Genomic DNA, 18,854 nt, shown 5'->3' on the forward strand with positions numbered 1-18,854 from the left:
TGAATTAAACCAGGATTAAAATTAAGCGACGTTTGGTGAAACCGGGCCTAAAGGCCTGTGTCCACGATGCTAGAACTTGGTTCAATTAAGTTCTAGTTTCGAGAAATGTGTAGTCAGTCAACTTGCATCTTTTACGGAAAAACTGCAAGTTGATTGACTACACATTTCTCGGGGACTAGAACTTGGACCAAATTCTAGCATCGTGGACACAGACCTTAGCCTAATGTTACATTTGTTGTACGACAAAATTTTCATGCGTGTTGATTGTCTGCTGAATAGGAAATTTTTAGATACTCGATAATTTTGCTATTATAGCTTTAAAGCCCGATTTCACCAACGTTCAACTTTATGTTTATCTTAACTCGTTCTTTGTGTCTTTTCAACTGTTATTTTAGAAAGAGACAAACGTGAATTAAACTAAGATCAAAGTTAAGCGACGTTTGGTGAAACCGGGCCTAAAGGCCTGCGTCCACGATGCTAGAACTTGGTCCAAGTTCTAGTTTTCAACCAATCAACTTGCAGTTTTTCTGTAAAAGATGCAAGTTGATTGACTACACATTTCTCGGGACTAGAACTTGGACCAAGTTCTAGCATCGTGGACACAGACCTTAGCCTAAAGTTACATTTGTCGCACGACAAATTTTTCATGCGTCGATTGACAGCTGAATAGAAAATTTCTAGATACTCGAGAATTTTACTATCTTAGCCTTGAAGCCCGGTTTCACCAACGTTCAACTTTAAGCTTATCTCAACTCGTTCTTTGTGTCTTTCCAACTGCTATTTTAGAAAGAGGCAAACGTGAATTAAACTATTGTAAGATCAAAGTTAAGCGACGTTTGATGAAACCGGGCCTACGAGATCCACCGCCCTCGGGTGGTGCGTCGCGGGATTTGAAATTATCGCGCCGTCCCCGCCGATTGGCCGCCCGCGCGCCAATCCCGCGCGGTCACGAATGCACGGCCGCGAACGCGCTCCGTACACACACGACACGACCAAAGGCGACGAGGACGAGGACGAGGACGGCGGATCGTGATGGTTGGAACGACGGGTCGAGCGTAAAGTCAGTCCGAGTCGTACGAAGCTGTCGAGTCGCGTCCACGCAGTCGTCATCCGCTCGTCCGTTCCGTTTCTCCTCTAGCCGACGCGGTGAGTACATCCATCTCTCGACGGAAGCTTCCGTACTCCCCGTACGACCCGTCGAGTCGTCGTCGTCGTCGTCGTCGTCGTCATTGTCGTCGTCGGTCGTGCGTCTGTGTCTCGGCTTTCTGGCTCCCTTGTTTTTCCTCTTCTCCTCTTCCTCTCGTGTGCGACGCAGGGGTCAGGTGTCGACGCGACAGGTCGCGAACTCGTCGTCTTGTCGAACTTCCCGTCCGACGGCGCGAGCGCGCGCGCGCGCGCGTCATGCCCCGTCGTGCGTTGCCATACGGACGCGAGCGCGACGGGCTTGGTTTCTCTCGCGCGAATCGCCGTGTCGGGGATATCGCGCGCGCGGAGAAAACCGCGGGCGAGGCGGGTCGCGCGGAAAATCGCGCGGTCCGCTCCGGCCGTGATCCCGGCCCCTCTTTCCGCGCGCGCGCCGCGGTCCAGATCTCCGCGATGACAGGTCCGCGCGATGCGCGCGGAGACGAGGGAGAAGAGCTCGGAGCGGATCGCTCGGCCGCGGAAACGATATCGCGTTGCGTAAATGAGGTTTCACTCGGAGGAATCCCGTCCTCCCGACGACGCTCGGGTTACCGCACGCGATCTCCGAATCTCCGCGCTTCGCGTCGCGTCGTCGTTCGATTTACGCGGAGTCGATCGTCGCGGTTAAACGGAGTTTTTAGCGAACGCGCTCCGATTGTATCGACAATCGTCGGGGTTCGATTATTCAATTCATCCGCGTAAGAGACGTGCGCGAGAAGTCCGCTCCTGCTCTTGTGCGTCGTCTACAATGCACGGAGTGAGCCTGGAGTAAGGAAGTAAATCAGTTTTATTTCTTACTCTTGCTCGAACTCTTACGCTCACTCTCGGCGAATCGGAACGCCGTCGGCCAGTGTTGCAAATATTTTAAAAAGTGCGCCTGTATTTTGGCTTCCTTACAGCAAAAGCTGAACGGTTCTCTCTTGCTCCACGCATTGTAGACGACGCTTTACCGAAAAAGCCGACTGGCCGTCCGCGCGGTTTTTTATTTGGCCGATCGACCTGCGACTTTTCTGCAAGAGCAGAATTTTCGCAGTACTTTACGTTTTCTTTTGTATTTTCTGTGCGAATGACTCGGGAATCGAATGACGCGTGCCGCAAATTGCCGCACGCACATTTATCGGTAACTCACGTATAAATGAATATATGACCGCGGTTTTCTCGCTACTTATAGTACCTTCGTTTTCTCGCTGCTTCCGCAATTTGACTTCCGTCTGGACAATCTCGCGGATCTTCTACTTTCGCAACTTTTTAAACTTTCAAAGCAATGAAGTCTTACGCCGCTCGAATGGCTATAATTCTTCCTACGTACATTTTCTAAAACGTGCAAGATACGCTTAGCTTGTATATATTATGAGTTTAAAATAAATTAAAATAACTTATAATACTTATAATTTAATAAATAATCATATTTAAAAAGTATTGTACAGGGTGTCTCATTTTTAATGATTCACGCAAGTGTCTCCAAAAAATATGAAAGATACGGAAAAACGTTTCGAACAAAAGTTGTTTGGTTCGAAGGGGGACATAGGGTGCTGCCATTGACTTGACCTTGGATAGTCATTTGAAGGTCACGTGAAGGTCACCTTCAATTTTTTTAACGGAACCCCCTATTGCTTATTATACTGTCTTATTCTACTAATTAATATGAACAACTTTTGTCTGAAACATTTTTGTGTATTGTAACACATGAAATTTACATACACAAAAATTAGGAGATATTTGCGTGGATCATTTAAAATAAGACACTGTGTATATATTCAATAATGTTATTTTCATAGTAAAGAAATATAAATCACTTTGGCAACTGGAAAATTAAAGTGTGTCTAAATTTTCGAAAAAGTAGCTAAATTACGTCCGTCTTTCAAACAATTAGAATCGGCTGACAGTAGTCGTAAATTACATCGCGGAAAAACGAACGTGCGAAAGCGTTCGTTGTTGCGTGTTCAAACTCGTTCTAACGCGCAAAGGTATATTCAGGGAACATTGAACTGTCCAATTCGTCCGTGATAAGTTGATGCAAAGGACGAAGGAAACGTTTCACTTTTACCTCTCGCGTGACGGTGCTGTCTTAAACAAATCGCTAAACAAATGAACGCACACATGTTAAGAAGTAACAGCTTCAAGTTTGTTTTACCGTATCTGGCAATTTTTATGTCCAAGCCTCGCAACGTTTCGACCATGGGTTGTGGTCCTTTTCAAGCGCACTAACAATACAAAGCGGGAAATTTGGAGAGTAATACGTGAATAAAGTGCATAACCAAAGTCAAATAAGTAGATAAATATTTTTCGCAATAAAGAAGATACGAAATATTTAGACATTAACACCCTGTCACGGCTCTTAGTTCTTTATTCCTTCAAATTTTGTGTTTGTCACATTTGAGTCATACAAATGTTATAAATAAATAAGTTAAGGCGTTCTCCGCTGAAAACAACGCAACGCGACGTGGCCACTAGGAAGAGATAAGTCGCGCCAAATATCTTTCATAAAGTGTAACACGCGTGCTTTGTACGGATAACGCGTGCGATAAAGGGTACTTATAACGAGTCCTTGGCAGCTGCGATAATATATAATACATAGCGCAAGTATGCAATATTTATGCCGCATTTGCGAAATTATTTTCATATGTGCAACCAGATAACAAGTTAGGTACCTCCGCCCCCTCTTCCTCCTCCTCGTCCTTGAGCAAATGCGGGTAAGGCTGGTATTGCACGGAAAAAAATAAGTGTCAGATAGACTTATATACTCAACGTGCTTATCATTTTGTATATACGCAACAAGCTGTAATGTTCGTAAAAGCATTTAATAATTTTACATTCGAAAAATATTGGTCTTATTTAAATACTGTAATTGTCGTTCAAGTAAGTTTTTCTCGTTTTGCCGTATAATATAATCTCATTTCAAGATTGTCGCGTTGAGGCTAAACATATTTTCAAAAGAAGAATATTCTTTTTGTCTGTTTACACTTGTCGTACGACAAATTTTTTCAGTACGTTGATTGATTGCAGGATAGAAAAGTTGTCGGGTATCTAGAAATTTTGTAGCTTGTAGCCAATAAACGCGCTTGAAAAAATTTGTCCTACGACAAATGTAATATTACCCTAATTGTCCGCGTTGCGACACGGTATGTTCTTGGAACGAGAACTGATAGCGCGGTAGTTTTACAATTAGAGGGAGCTCCCCTATTATGAGATAGGCTCCTAATATGAGATAACGAAGTTGCTGCTAAATTAATAGGCATCGTCTGTTGGTTCCACCATGAATTTATTGCCCTCAAAGTGAAATGCGTTTAGTGGAAAATTCATTGTTAGATCGTGTATCGTCGCGAAAAAAGATTTCTGATTGAATTTGGACGTTGAAAACCTACTGTCTCATATTAGAATCTTATCATAGTGGAGGACTTTCCTCTAGTCATACTTTTTTAACTTTTTGTCTCTCTGCACGTGAAAAGCGACGCAAATGAAAGATGGAAATTTTACGAGGGGACGACTTTAAACTTTCGACCTGTGCCTGCAGATCGTATCACAGCACACGGTCTGCTAACAATAAGTTGTTTTTATCCCTTTCGTTTTCTTCATGGATATTTCTGCATCTCTCTCTTTTTGGAAATTTTTGTACATAAAATGATTGAAAGTACATACGTTTTCGCGTTGATCAAGTGTCAAATCGCAGAGACTTATTGTAGATTTTTGTCACTTTTCGTGCGCAAAGGCGGTATTAAAAAATGCATCCTTTATTCCGCGTTTAAACACGCTTCCCATCACGATGTTCCAACATTCGTTGTTAAATAGCCAGAGAAGTTGATCAAATGACGAGATTGTTACTCTGTTTTGTTAACACTTCGTATGCTTACGCAATTCCCTGAAATTCCGCGTTAGATTACTTCGCGGAATATCGAATTTGCAAAGAACTGCTGAAGTATACATGTTTATTAACGAGTCTCTCGCGTCTTCTTTCTTTTTTCGCAATGTCAGTATGTTGCGCTGTATTGTTTATAAAAGTAGAATTCGGCCGGCAAGCTGTAAAACGTATCGCGCGAAATATCGGCGACAGAAACGGTTCCTCGCGCTCGTAGTGCGAGAAGGAGAGCGTTCGACGCGTCCGACAATCGCGATAATCAAGACGACGTCTTAGGCTGGTATTACATTTGTCGTACGACAAATTTTTCAAACCGGTTGATTGGTTCCAGGATGGTAAAGTTCTCGAGTATCTAGAAATTTTCTATCCTGCAGCCGACCAACGTTTTTTTTTAAATGTGTCGTACGACCAATGTAATTACCAGCTTTAATTGTTCTGTACAGCGGCAAGATTCTGCGAAAGGTCACCCACCCGCCACGATGAGCGACGAGGGATACGATCCGTGCGAGTGCATGTGGAATTACATGTCCGTGCAGCATCTACTTTCCATCGTGAGTAACGCGGGAGAAAATGAGACGCGAGTGCGTCAGATCGATGTCGCGATAGGACCGCGATCGGATGATGGGCAGCGACGAAGGACGGTGCCCCTTCTTTTAGTTTCCTCGCGAGCGTTTAATCCCGAGTTTTATCAACGTCGTTTAACGTTGATTTTAATTTAAGACCCGGTTTCACCGACGTCGCTTAACTTTGAGCTCAGCTTAATTCGTTCTTCGTTTCTTTCCAACTGTTACTTTAGAAAGAGACAGACATGAATTAAACTAATTGTAAGATCGGTATTCATAGTCGGATCTTATATTCAAGATCGTCTTGAATTTATCTAAAGAAGCTGTACGGAGCATTTCATCGGCTACGGAGTATCTAAAGATGATCTTAAGACGATTTTAAAAACAAGATCGGATTATGAATACCGCTCTATGATTAAAGTTAAGCGACGTTTGGTGAAACTGCGTCTAAACCATCTTTCTACCAATGTAGATTAACTTCAATCTCGGTTTAAATTACTTCTTATCTTTGTCGGATTTTTAAAAGAGATCTAAAATAAGTTAATCCGAGATTAAAATCAATCTGCATTGGTAGAAACGGGCATTAAAGTAAGATCGAAGTCAAACGACGTTGGTGTAAACGGGCATGAGTCTTCTCTAGGCCGAACAATGAACGAGGCGTTTTCCCGTCGTGGACGACCTGTGTAACGCAATGACCTCTTCTGTTTAGCTTGGCAGAAATTTGTTGCGCCACGCGGTTACGTAAAAATGTTTCAATTACGTAAGTCGATCGACGATGCATGATAACATTACACGAATGCGAGGACTTCGAATTGTAGAGATTTGAGTGCAAAAAGAGGAAGAACCTGCACGCTTGCGGATAAGTTTGTTGAATGTGCATTCCGCAGCGGATAATTTTTGTTGTAAAACGTGGGAAAAATATATAAAGTACGTGGCTTTTGCGAGACGCATAAATGTAAATAATGTGTACGTATATATTGTGTAGATATGCAAACGCGTACACACGTCCACACAAAAATCAGATTCAATCTTGATAACAATATGCAAAATTATTACGTATCTTCTTCACACATTTATCGCACTTGCATACATCGAGACGGGCATCTGCAGCAAATAGTATTACAGTTACTTGTCACGCCGTATTATGCGTACAAAAATATTTATTTCGCAAATGCAAAGTACATTTTTCCACCTATAATTGTATTACTGTTTCAGCTACGACAATCGCAGGATTATTGTTCGGACACCGAATGCTTCAGCGTGTCAAGAAGTACGTATTCGCTATGTTCAGTATCAGTTAGCCGAATTGTTGATATTTTACACGGTGATTATTAGTCGCGCCGCAAAGTCGAAATTTCTTCGAACTGCTTTCTGATAACGAACTCTATGGCGTTTCACGTGTTATGCGGTGTTTACAAGATGTTTGAGACGTAAGATTTAAGAAAACGACTAATCGTAGTTGATTATTCTGCTCACATTCGATTGTGGTATAGGTGACTTTCTTAAATCTTACGTCGCGAGCGCTTAATTATGCTTGTGAAAATAATGCAAGGAAGCTAATGTTTAATTTAAGGCATCTCTCTCGTTATTTCGTCTTTCTTCGCCTTTGTGCGTTCAAGTTTATCTCATATTCGCACATCGTCGTATAAGAACGTAAGAATCTTTATGTCAGATGCCGTACGATCGTCACTCGATCCGGTCTATCTATCACGGATCTTCGTGTAGTTGAGACTCCCTGTCCATCCCGTCTCGTCGCGTATTCGCTTATCGAAACTAGTTGCGAGAAAGTAAACTGTATTGAACACTTTCATGAACGCACTATTTACTTGGAATAGATATGTTCCTATCGATCGGTCGGTTTCACCCATCGTAGATAATTAAGTTTAATTTTTAACTAGTCCATGATTTCTTTCCAAAACTGAAAACGAACATATGTAAGTTAACTAGTTGAAGAAAAACTAGAACTAGTTCAAAATTTGTTTATCTAGTTCCAGGACCGCAGACAAATGTTCGGGAACCTTCCGATTTCCTCTTCACTTGCTTAATCATTGGCTTTATCGTTCTTCTGTACGCATTTAGACCGAGAACTTTGCGACACTCGATCAGGAACGTTGTCAAGAACAGCAACGAGCCCGTAAGTGTGATTATGTGTTACCGATGGAAAGTCGATGGCACATTTCGAAGACATACTTTATTCGCAGGGTTCACACGGGGATGGTCCGCCTCCGCCGTCGACGATGAATTAAATGACGCCGGGACTCTTGTCATTCGAGGTTTTATACACCTGGATTTGTGGTAAACTTATAACAGAGATAGGAAGAATTATGGTATATAGATATTAATAAATATAATATACACGTTGGCGGGATCTGTCACTTTGGTTTTTGGAAGCGCAACTTCCTTACACATTGATAATTGCAATTTTACACAATATAAGGCGCGTGTGCATCTCCTTTCTCTTTCAACTTTCCTTTGTAATTACGCGCCTGGATTATATAGCATCACACAAAGTACTTTTATCCGGACTTTCTGAAAGATATTATTGAAGTTCAACAATTACATCACTAACATGAGATCTCTAGCGTTCTGCCGTTCGTCTTTTAATACGCGGGTAATGGCGAATTGCAATTAATAAAATAATAGGACCCGCTCGTGCGCGATAACAAGAACGTATTCTACGCGTATATAATTTAAAATCTTAATATAAAAACAATAAAAATATGAAGTACCTGCGAACGGATAGTCATCCAATGAAATTATTTACTTGGTATTTATATTCAAGAAATTATGAGTATATCCAGAATCTACTCGGAGTCGCAAAAGATAATTTGTGGTATAAAGAATCTCCTACATATGATCACCGAATGTACAATTATCTGCTGTAAATAATACAACGATAGTAATGTATGATAATTGAGAATTTCGGAATCTTAGGTGGTTTATCAAGAAACAGTATTTGTATTTTTTCGTAACGCGATTATATAAAAAAGATGGAAGAGACCCTCTATCTTTTTTGGTGCAATATAAAATCGATATTTAAAAATTATACTTTGTTACCCATGATAAAAAAGAAAGAATATTTATAGTTTTATAATATATTTCGATACGCATATTATATCATTCAAAGTGGAGATATTTTGTTACATCCGACGTTTTACACAAGTAAAAAATTACAGATTTAAAGATATATAAGTATAAATAACGATTATTAGTAGTATATAACACGATTTTCTCCCGTAATAGATATGGTGAAATGTTTTATACTGATGTTGTTTAACACTGTACATTCCCCATATTTTCGATAATAAAACTGATTCTCCGCATTGCATAAAATGACTCTATGCTTATTATGTTAGTATATAATAAATAGTGTCAATACACACAGGAGTGTGTAACAAAATAACATACAATGTGTTTCTAAGGAACATCGTGTAAGGAATATTATAAAGGTATTCGCGTTATATCATTCGATTCGTACAATTGATAATGATATAGTTTTTTATTTTCATTACAAAATAATTTTATTTTAGATAAAAATGCTATACACTTATATATATTTATTTTTGTACAATGTTTGTATATTCGATATTTATCTTGACGCATCTTACTTGTCATATTTCGGAAAATCCATGCACATTTCTGAACAAAATGAAAACACGTACTTGCCTTTTTAAAAAAAAATAGTAAATAATTTATTGAAATAATTGTAGATAGCTATTATATTTTGTATTAATAGAGAAAATTAAAATTAGATATATTAGCAACTTTTTCAAATTAACATTCTATAAAGAGCAATTGATATATTTGAAAGAATTGACACGAATAACATTTAATTTTAAACATTAGTTTGAAGTTTGGATGTCACAATTAGATTTTAAATTCCATTATTTTTGCATACTACATATCACGTGAAAAATGCTGAATATTTTGCATTTTGTATATTTACCATCTTTATTGCCTTTAATTCTTCAAAACTATTTTCTCTTCCCTTATACAAATATATATATATGTATATATATTTATAAAAATTAATCTTTACATATGTATACACATAAAGATTAATTTTATTAATCACAGTTGAATATTTCATATCACCTCAACATGTACAAAATATTGCACGGGTAGAGCTTCTCTTATATCCAACTAGGATTAATGTACGGAAAATAGATTTGAACATGAGACAATATCATAAGAGTAAAATTAACGCAACAGTTATATGTAATAATAACTGCGTGATAAAAACTTTGTTTCTATGTTTTTGTACTTTTGGAAGATGACCTGATGATTTATATGATTTGCTCAGTATTATATATGTATATTTACAAACATAAAATGTTTTATATTAATTAATATTATATAATTACACACTTGTATATACATAGATATTAGATGAATGCTTAAATGTAAACCATACATCTAAGAATTATGTTTAAGATATATACATACTATATAATCTTGTGACCCAATCCATTAATGTATGAATGCATAACAAATTATGAAAGCGTTTTTAAAACCGATAAAAATTCTATCAACAGATATTCTGGGTTTAATGTGAGTTTGCATACGATAAATTTCAATCTTTACTCTAAAAATGAGATATATCACTATATTTCCAAAAATAAGTGGCATTTTAACGTTGAAAATAAAGCAGACTAGAATGTATGTGAAAATAAAAGAGAATGAATGAAATTGAAGTTATAAAAACGCTAATTCTTTTTACATTACTTTATTAACTGTAATAAAGATCTCAGACTTGAGCATCTTGCAGGCCACGCAATCAGGAAAGAATAAGATAAAGTTTGTCGATTGTAGGCAACGGTGTCCGCAGTATTTTTTCCAAGGAAGAGTACGATTCAAGATGTCCGAAAGGAGGCGCGATTCAAAGTTTCAAAACTAAAATACTTATAAATTCAAATTTATACACCTTTTGGTGTATCTCTTTTCCGAAAGAACAGCAATGTTTAATTTTTTACTGATTTCAGGGAGGGAGGACAAGTGTTCTTTCTTGCCCTTCCTTGTGGGCATTTCTGATCCTAATCAGAAACGGCTATCCTAATAGTGAAACAGTAACCCAGTAAAAAGATAGTATTGCATTTGCAAGGTGGAGAAGCAAACGATGGTGATAAATTCAGGGCATCGCGTGAAAAGTGTAAAAAGAATTAATTTCGCTATAGGAAACAAGATTCAGGAGCGGAACTATATCCAAGTTATGTGAAACAAAACTTTGATAAAAAAAACATGATTCAAAACTTTTGAATCGCGAGTTTTGTTTCGCATACTAACTCTGATGTGCACCGTGCGTGCAACTAAATTGATAGCATTTGTTTTTAGTTTCCTTCCTAGATCGAAACTTTTTTAGAGTTTTATTTCACATGCCTATCCCTGGTCACAAGCGGAATAAATTACCTGCGCCAGTTGTAAGTAACACAGAAATGATCAGTGATATAGAGGGGAAATAGAAGATATAATTATTAATCAACACAAGCATTAAAACTGAATAAATAGTATTATTCTTTCTAATGTAATTTTACTTTATTAAAAAGTTGACATCGAGCGTATCTCTCTTCCCATTATAAGAGTTCACATTAAATCTAATTAAATTTGGAGAATTTAGAGAAGTAATTAAAAAAAGGAAAAATATCAAGGAATGACAAGAAAAATACAGTTTCAAGAAATATATCTAAGGACACATATACGTCTAGAGGAAAATTATTTTAAAACATTTCTCGATAGTTTATATTTCAAAAATGTGATTCTAAAATTTTGTGTTACAATTTGTAAAAATGACAAAAAAAAACAATATTTTAAATATGATGAATCTGAGTACATTTGAATAGTAGCTTGTCTGAATAGTAGTTTCAAAAAAATATCTGACAGTAAGAAAGTCTATTATCTTGTAACTACTATGAAGAAAAAGGATTTTAGAGAAGCTCAAAGAAAGATATAATAGAATATAGGATAGAGAATATCATTGTGTCAACCAGTGAATTCTAGTTTGTAATCTAGCAACTAGCAATGAATCGTTTAGTCTGCAAAGAGCACGTTTGAGATCTTTAGGTAATGTTCGTGAACACATTAATCTTATATTTATAGACATACCCAAAAATATCTATTTACAATAGAATGTCTTTGAAAATATCCTCTTTGGAAAGAAGAACGAATAACTTTTAAATCGTCATTACTTTTCTTAGTTGAGATAACTACTTAACTATCTTAACTATTAATTTCATTGATTTTTGTACATCTAAATATTTCTGTACTTACTGAATGCTGTATTAGTCCTCAAATAGTCGGTCTATTCTTGTTGGTGCAATCTTGTCATAGTGCTTCTAACTTTTCGCAATACTCCCGACATTTGTTCATATTTACCCGTTGAATCAGGTAAATTTTCAAAGTTGATAACATCGCAAATGTCCTTGGAAAACTTTTCAGATGATGGTAATTTACTATACGGAGAGGTACTTGACAATATCGGTGTACCTAAATGTACCGATTTGACAGAAGCATGATTTGCTTCTGAAGATTTTTGCGAAGTAGAACGAATTGGAGTGGATTGAAGCATTTTATCGGAAACTGACATGTCCAACGTAGTATTACAATCATTTGTAAGTAATACGTCGGTTAAATCTGACTTGACCGAATCTCGATTTGGAGATCTTCTCAAAGTAGAAGGTGTAGTCGTTCCAAAGGAAAGCGACGTTTCCGGTTCGGTTTTAATTGATATGGAATCAGAATTAGATTGCGAATTGGTCTCTTCGATTTCCATAAGTAACATCTTTTTTCTTCTCTCTAATTCAAATAAGGATAAATATGTGGACGAAGGGGTGTCGTCCTGAAAAAAAAAAACCAATTTTTGAACATTTAACTTTTGACATGCTTAAGAATATAACAATCTTTTGAAAACATACTGCACTTTTGAAGGAAAACAATTCATGCAAATCTGAATTGCTTGTTATTGTTTCACATAAATCTAACGGAGCAGGTGGTTGCAGTTGCGTTGATTCTTTTGGTAACGGTGGTACAAAATGTCCGTTAACAGATATATTTGCCCCAACATTTTCTATTAAAAAAAAAGAGAGAGATTATGTGCCACTTTCATACAAAAGTTAGAAAAGCAAATAGAAATATGTTAATAATATGAACTTAATGTTAAGATAAAACTTATTTGCTTCATGGTAATTATTTTTTAAGAAAATAAAATTACATTAGAAAGAATAATTATACCTTCTGTATCCTCTACTTCCATATCACTGATCATTTCTGTATTATTCATAACTGGAGCAGGTAATTTCAGTTTTTTTCGCTTGTAACCATCATCTGCTTCTTTACCTTGCAAATGCGATAACATCATTTGTTTACTGTGCATGAATTGCATCTGTGGTACCCAATACTTGCGGCTGTCCTGCAATCGACAGACTTTAATGTGTACAATCTCCAGTAAAAACAAAACTAAGCTGCGAGATAAGCGAGCAAGATAAGATCATTTTTATGTGTTAATATCGGCTGTTCCGCTACGTTACTTACGTCTTCGGTACCAGGAGGAGGAAGCACGTTAAAACCAGGGAAGTCATATATTTTTTTTAAGTCGTATTGATCTCGATCTGCGCTTGTAATGATCTCGCCATCTTCTTTATTTATGTCACTTTCGTCTGCTCCACCAGAAATGAACAGTGATAAACCAGAATGTTGCAAGCGTGCTTCTTCCAACCACCCTGGAGGGTAGCCAAGTAATCTCATTCTAAGAAAAACACGTTTTTTTGCACGTAGAATGAACCTCATTGGCCCATTAAATCGATAATGATAAATCTTCCCTTTTTCTTTACTTTAATATTTAATCTCGTGCAAACGCGCTTGCGTTTGCAGCAATAAAACGAGATCTCAAAACATTATCACGTTGATTTAAAAACATAAGATTTTAAGAAATTAATGACTATATAAATATTAGAGTATACCGACTTGAATAAAATGAAGAACATGAGGAAGCATTGTCCCAAATCTTAGATTATATTAAGTAATACCTGTATATGTGCCTAGGTAGTTGATTGTCTTTTACCCCAAGAGCATCTCGTAGCTTTTGGCTCAACTGACCAGGAATCATGTGACTATATCTCTGATCCTCACTCATGTGGTATCGGACTCCCATATTATTTCTCATAGCAAACTCTTTGCGATTTTTATTGATATTGCTTTGATTTTTGGGCAACTGACAATCTCGCAAATTATGATTTCCGTTACAATTAAAGCAATTTAATTTTGGCGTGAAATCTCTTGGCGTCGCGTTTGGTTTCTCAAATGTATTCTCATATTTCTAAGGCGACACAATTGTTGTTTAGCAGATAGAAATGACAAATATAAAACGGGATTACATGTACTCCTAAGCTAAGGTATATCAGCGAGGACTGACATTCCTCAATTGGAATTAGATAAGATAAATAAATATTAACGATCGTATAAACACACGCAATAATAAAAAGGCAACTAAGAGACAAATATATAAAGAAACGACAGTGTTACCTGTTCATAAGTCGGAACAGCCAAATCATTTATGTTCGGTCGTTTATCAATTGTGAAATTGTCGATGCACTCTACGCTGTCATGCCCAGTATTTTCATCTTCCAAATTAATGAACATTTCTTCGGAGTCGATTTCATTCTCCCAAATCTCTAAAGTCAGATCCGATTCATTCGCGTTTTTCTTACAAAGCGGTCTCGCTCGCAGTAAAGATTGCAAGAAATCTTTTACTTGAGCCCGATATTGCCTGCAAATACACATAAATTTATAATCCATGAAGAATTTAGTTTAACAAATATAATAATCCGCACACGTTTGATATTTAATTATAAAACTGCCGATTCAATTGTTGTACAATATCGATTTGTACAATTTAAATATAAAATATATACATAAGCTGATAAAATTTGATTAAATTATTGATTTTAATCCTTTTTGTATACAACAAATGTTAGGAAATCCGAAAAAAAAACGCAGCGTTATAAATTTGATAAAGAATTCTAAACTAATCATTTTGATTGCTTTGATAGTTCTCGTATCAATGTGCGAATTACATCATATTTATTGTACCTAATTCGTACATATCTAATATTTAATGTGTAAATTAAATAAATTACGCTGTGCGTGATTTAATCTGGTGTTTTACCTCGAGATACAAAAAAATGCCTATTTTTAATACATTCCTGCACGTAAAAAACATTTACTTCGCGCGCGTTTAATGTACGAATTAAATAAACATTTAATTCGCGCTAACACTCGTATATCCTCGCGCGTGATGTAATTCGCGTGGTTTTCTTCGGAGTGCAGGAAGATGCTTATTTGGAGTGAGACCGTTTTCATACGTCGCTCTCGTCACACCGCGACCCATCCACCTCGTAAAACCGAGCGTGAGATATTACCAAAGCGTCGAGACGCGCGGGACGTACCTCGAGACATTCTCGTCGCGAAACATAACCTTAAAGACGGGCTGCGGAGCGACGTTCTTCGACGGGCTACGAGGCCGCGAGGCTTCCTGCTCCGAGGGGATCATCTCGATCGCCTCGTCGTCCGGGGACGAGACGCGACTGGCGCTCTTCGTACCGCAGGTCGAATTCTCATCGTCGGGGCTGGTATCCAGCTCGATCACCTCCGGCGGCGGCGGCGGCTCCTCGCTCACAGAGCCCGTACTCACGTTAATCACGCAGACATCGCTGTCCATCGTAGACGCGGCGCGGCGATGCTCCGAGATTTTCGCACTCGATTCTCCGTCCCTAATAGACGTAGACGCGGACCATCGGCGCTAGACGTATACAAAACGAACTTACGTCGCGCGGTGCTGTGCACGGGTATCTGTGCGTTGACGGAGCGTCACCCCTGCAATCTGCATCGCTCGTCTGACCCAGTCTGACCCCAGTCGTGGAGAGCAGCGGAGCACCAAGTCCCGCGCGTGCGCGTTGCAACAAGTGCGCGCGGATGTTACTTTGTATATTACCAGCAGTGCAGATTAATTTTAATCTCGGTTCGCAAATCACTTTTATCTTTTTCTATTTCTCAGAGTTAGAAACAGATGAAAAGTGAGTTAACCCGAGATTAAAGTTAATCCAAGTATTGGTAGAGAGAAACCTGAGAGCGGCCACGCCGGCGTTTTACTTGATACCCCGACCGTTTCAAGAGACTGTTTTGCGCGCCTTTACGCCCATTTTTCCGAATTGCGCTGTGGAATTTAAAATTACATTAACATAAATTATCTGCACGATATCTACATCAACTTTTCTCACGTAGACAATGTAAATTTTATAAATTAGATGTCAGAATGCATAGCACAGACATGCACCAAGTGGAAATTTTATCGGCAGAGTCAGAAAATATGGGCGTAAGGGCGCGCAAAACAGTCTCCCGAAACGGTATCGAGTAAAACGCCGGCGTGGCCGCTCTCAAGTTTCTCTCTGATCATAATATTTTGAAAAAATTTCCCCAAAATATAAAAATATCAGAGAGAAATCTGAGAGCTGCTACGGCCTCGTTTTTCGTGATTGGCGAATGCGATACGTCCACTGTGGACATTAAAATGTTGAACTACGTGGCCAATGTCCACGTTTGGGCAAGCGTACAGGATAAGCAGGTTTATAGATCGGAGTACGGGTAGTTAGGGATTCGGATAGTCAGGATAGACATAATTCCAGAGTTTAAAGTAACAATAACTTTAATATAATAAGTACGTAAAAAGAATTTCGTGTTATTGTACGTATACCGAATATTTCATATACATATAACGTCGAGAGAAATATTGTAGGTATTGTACAGATATTATATTTTTAATTTTATAATGTCATTATTTCTTTTATAATATTGTATGTATTGTAAAGTAAATTATAAGAAAAATGAAATAAATAATAAAAATGTAAAAACGCGTCTGTCGCCGCGTGAATGATCCTGCGTACGGCGCCGTAAACACCTCGGTCGAAGACCGAGCGCGGATTCCAAGAAATGACGTAGCGCCGTGAACACCTCGGTCGTAAACAATCTATTGTGTCGTATCATTCGGCGCGGATCAGTCGAGCGAAACGGATGTTCCGCGTGTCTTCGCGTCGCTCCTTGTAACGCGATCATTTCCTACGGGAATCTCAATCATCTCCTACGCACGCGATCATCTCGTTCGAAAGTTATTAACATTTATCAATCGCGACTTCTACTTCAAATTATTCGTCGCGACAAATCACCGTAGAAATTAACGATATGATTACGGATCGCGACAATTACTTAAACGCGATTGATAAATATTAATAACAGGTTGTTTTCGACCGAGGTGTTCACGGCGCTACGTCATTTCTTGGAATCCGTGCTCGGTTCTCGGCAGAAGTGTTTAAGTTAAGTAAACGGCGCCGTACGCAGGATCATTCACGCGGCGACAGTCGAATTGATCGGTTATGCCCGCGCCGCTTCGCATATCGTATTATGTCATTATTATTGATACAGTGACAAGTGACTTTACAAACGGAAGTGTAAATTCGCGAGTGAAGTGACATTTGGATACAGTGAGAGAGACAAGTGACTTTACAAACGAGACGAGCGAAACGGATGTTCCGCGTGTCTTCGCGTCGCTCCTTGTAACGCGATCGTCTCGTTCGAGAGTTATTAACATTTATCAATCGCGTTGAATTAATTGTCGCAATCCGTAATCTTATCGCTCATTTCTGCGGTGAATAAGGGAATTACATAATATATTATTAGTTAGGTTCGATATATCCACGAGCGCTAATACCTCTTTAACGATCGAACTCGGATGAATCTCTCTCACGTCGTGCATTGAATAGCCAAACCTAATTTATGTTCACTTAATATTCATTTTTCTAAATATACACATGTAATTGCACGGTTTTTTGTCGATAATCCCCTCCTCGGGTACTACCTTGTCGTGGTGGAGGGGCTTGAGTACCCCGAAGAGTTACTCTCTAAAAATCAATCAGTGCGTTATCACTGAATCGGTGAATATTCACTATTTTCAGTGATAATCCATTGATTGATTTTAGAGAGTACATACTCTAAAGACGGGACAACCAAAGGTACCCATTGCACTATTTAGGCCCGATTTTTCATTTTTTAATAAACTGTTGTTAACCAGAAAATGATAAACCAGGCCTAACACACTCTGAAAGTTAATCGGTGGATTATTACTGAAAATAACGAATCGATTCACTGTTTTCAGTGATAATCCACCGATTGACTTTTAGAGAGCACATTTTCGCCACTTTAAACGAATCGCAACCGCGCGCGGCGATTCGTCGTGTCGCGTCGCGTTCGGGAGTGCCGTTTGTGTAATTGGACTAAAGTGGACATTCAAAGTGTAAAATCGCGCGAACGATCTTTGGGTTTCCGCGAGTGTGCCAGAAGACAACCTGAGTGGAGGAGGAGGCCGAGGAAAGGCATCAGGCACCGGCGGAGCAACTTTAGGGTAAATATTTTTTATTTCGTATAAAATTAATCTTCCTCTTGTTTATTTTTAATAATTTAAAAATTATTTTCTTTAATATTGATTTCCTTGAATACTCTGTTCTAATGTGAATTTTATAATTCTATGTTACAGAATCAACGAAGTTAAACTCCGCTGCTGCGCAGCATCGGGTCGGTGAGTTTGAAACTTTTTTTATTACGGCAACGAATATACACACTGCAAAAAAATTACATGTAAAATTACAAGTATTATAGTGAGTAATGTTCGGACCACCTAGTAAAGATGTATATTTACAAACGTCAGTAAATTTACTCCTTGTAAGTAAAATTATTACCTTACATAATAAGTAAACTGCTTGCTTTTGATTGCGTAAATTTTACATTTTTTTGTAATTTTTCATCATGTATATTTACACAACAAAGTGTAAAAATTTTTTTTGCAAAAGTATTATATATACATTCATATATTTTCGTTATTAATAGTGTAATCGCTATACTTATTATGTATGTAATTTTACATACTTTTTTACAGTGCATTTTGTAGTTCATAGATTGTAGATCGTAGATTATCTTGTATATTCGTTGCCTTAAAATTTTTAATGGATAGGTTTCAAATGATAATGGCAAGTAAATTTTTTATTTAACATATTGAAACTCCGGAGAGGAGTATAAGCAATTTTCAATGTGGAAAGTTAGCTGCGCCGTTGCAGAACCAGAGTTAATCCCTGGTTTTCTTTGTCACGGATCCCCGAAAGCAACGATTTCGGCACGAGGGCGCGACGTCGATTCGCGAAATTAATAAAAAAAAGAAG

The 18,854-nt window shown here is 38.0% G+C and overlaps 2 protein-coding genes across 4 annotated transcripts; one reads left to right on the forward strand and one right to left on the reverse strand.

Moving 5' to 3' along the window:
• Nucleotides 1-947: 947 nt before the first annotated feature.
• Nucleotides 948-8,929, forward strand: LOC105565422 (small integral membrane protein 14-like). Its single transcript, XM_012018598.1, has 5 exons — nt 948-1,146; nt 5,482-5,589; nt 6,817-6,871; nt 7,590-7,735; nt 7,803-8,929. Exons 2-5 carry the CDS (start codon nt 5,518-5,520, stop codon nt 7,845-7,847), a joined length of 318 nt encoding a protein of 105 aa, XP_011873988.1. The 5' UTR covers nt 948-1,146; nt 5,482-5,517; the 3' UTR covers nt 7,848-8,929.
• An 88-nt stretch (nt 8,930-9,017) lies between these two features.
• Nucleotides 9,018-15,518, reverse strand: LOC105565423 (zinc finger CCHC domain-containing protein 8 homolog). Of its 3 annotated transcripts, XM_012018600.1 has the most exons (8): nt 15,039-15,498; nt 14,116-14,359; nt 13,620-13,909; nt 13,126-13,339; nt 12,826-13,003; nt 12,510-12,661; nt 11,866-12,433; nt 9,018-9,267 (listed from the first exon to the last, which is right to left on the reverse strand). In XM_012018600.1, exons 1-7 carry the CDS (start codon nt 15,308-15,310, stop codon nt 11,897-11,899), a joined length of 1,887 nt encoding a protein of 628 aa, XP_011873990.1. In that variant the 5' UTR covers nt 15,311-15,498; the 3' UTR covers nt 9,018-9,267; nt 11,866-11,896. The 3 variants fall into 3 exon arrangements, with proteins under 3 accessions (XP_011873990.1, XP_011873992.1, XP_011873989.1); XM_012018602.1 differs by lacking the exon at nt 9,018-9,267 and having other exon boundaries at nt 11,111-12,433; nt 15,417-15,518; XM_012018599.1 differs by lacking the exon at nt 9,018-9,267 and having other exon boundaries at nt 11,111-12,433.
• Nucleotides 15,519-18,854: the final 3,336 nt, after the last annotated feature.

The sequence above is a fragment of the Vollenhovia emeryi genome, unplaced genomic scaffold, assembly GCF_000949405.1.
Source record: "Vollenhovia emeryi isolate VEMERY1.0 unplaced genomic scaffold, V.emery_V1.0 DF939152.1, whole genome shotgun sequence".
Taxonomy (NCBI): Eukaryota; Metazoa; Arthropoda; class Insecta; order Hymenoptera; family Formicidae; genus Vollenhovia; species Vollenhovia emeryi.

Excerpts from the sequence above, each read along its gene's own strand:
- LOC105565422 (XM_012018598.1), top strand. The coding sequence starts at position 5,518 with ATGAGCGACGAGGGATACGATCCGTGCGAGTGCATGTGGAATTACATG. Across the intron at positions 5,590-6,816 it reads TGCAGCATCTACTTTCCATC|CTACGACAATCGCAGGATTA; the intron begins GTGAGTAACGCG and ends TTACTGTTTCAG. Across the intron at positions 7,736-7,802 it reads TCAAGAACAGCAACGAGCCC|GGTTCACACGGGGATGGTCC; the intron begins GTAAGTGTGATT and ends CTTTATTCGCAG.
- LOC105565423 (XM_012018600.1), bottom strand. The coding sequence starts at position 15,310 with ATGGACAGCGATGTCTGCGTGATTAACGTGAGTACGGGCTCTGTGAGC. Across the intron at positions 13,004-13,125 it reads CTCCTCCTGGTACCGAAGAC|GACAGCCGCAAGTATTGGGT; the intron begins GTAAGTAACGTA and ends TGTCGATTGCAG. Across the intron at positions 12,434-12,509 it reads TGTTTTCCTTCAAAAGTGCA|GACGACACCCCTTCGTCCAC; the intron begins GTATGTTTTCAA and ends TTTTTTTTTCAG.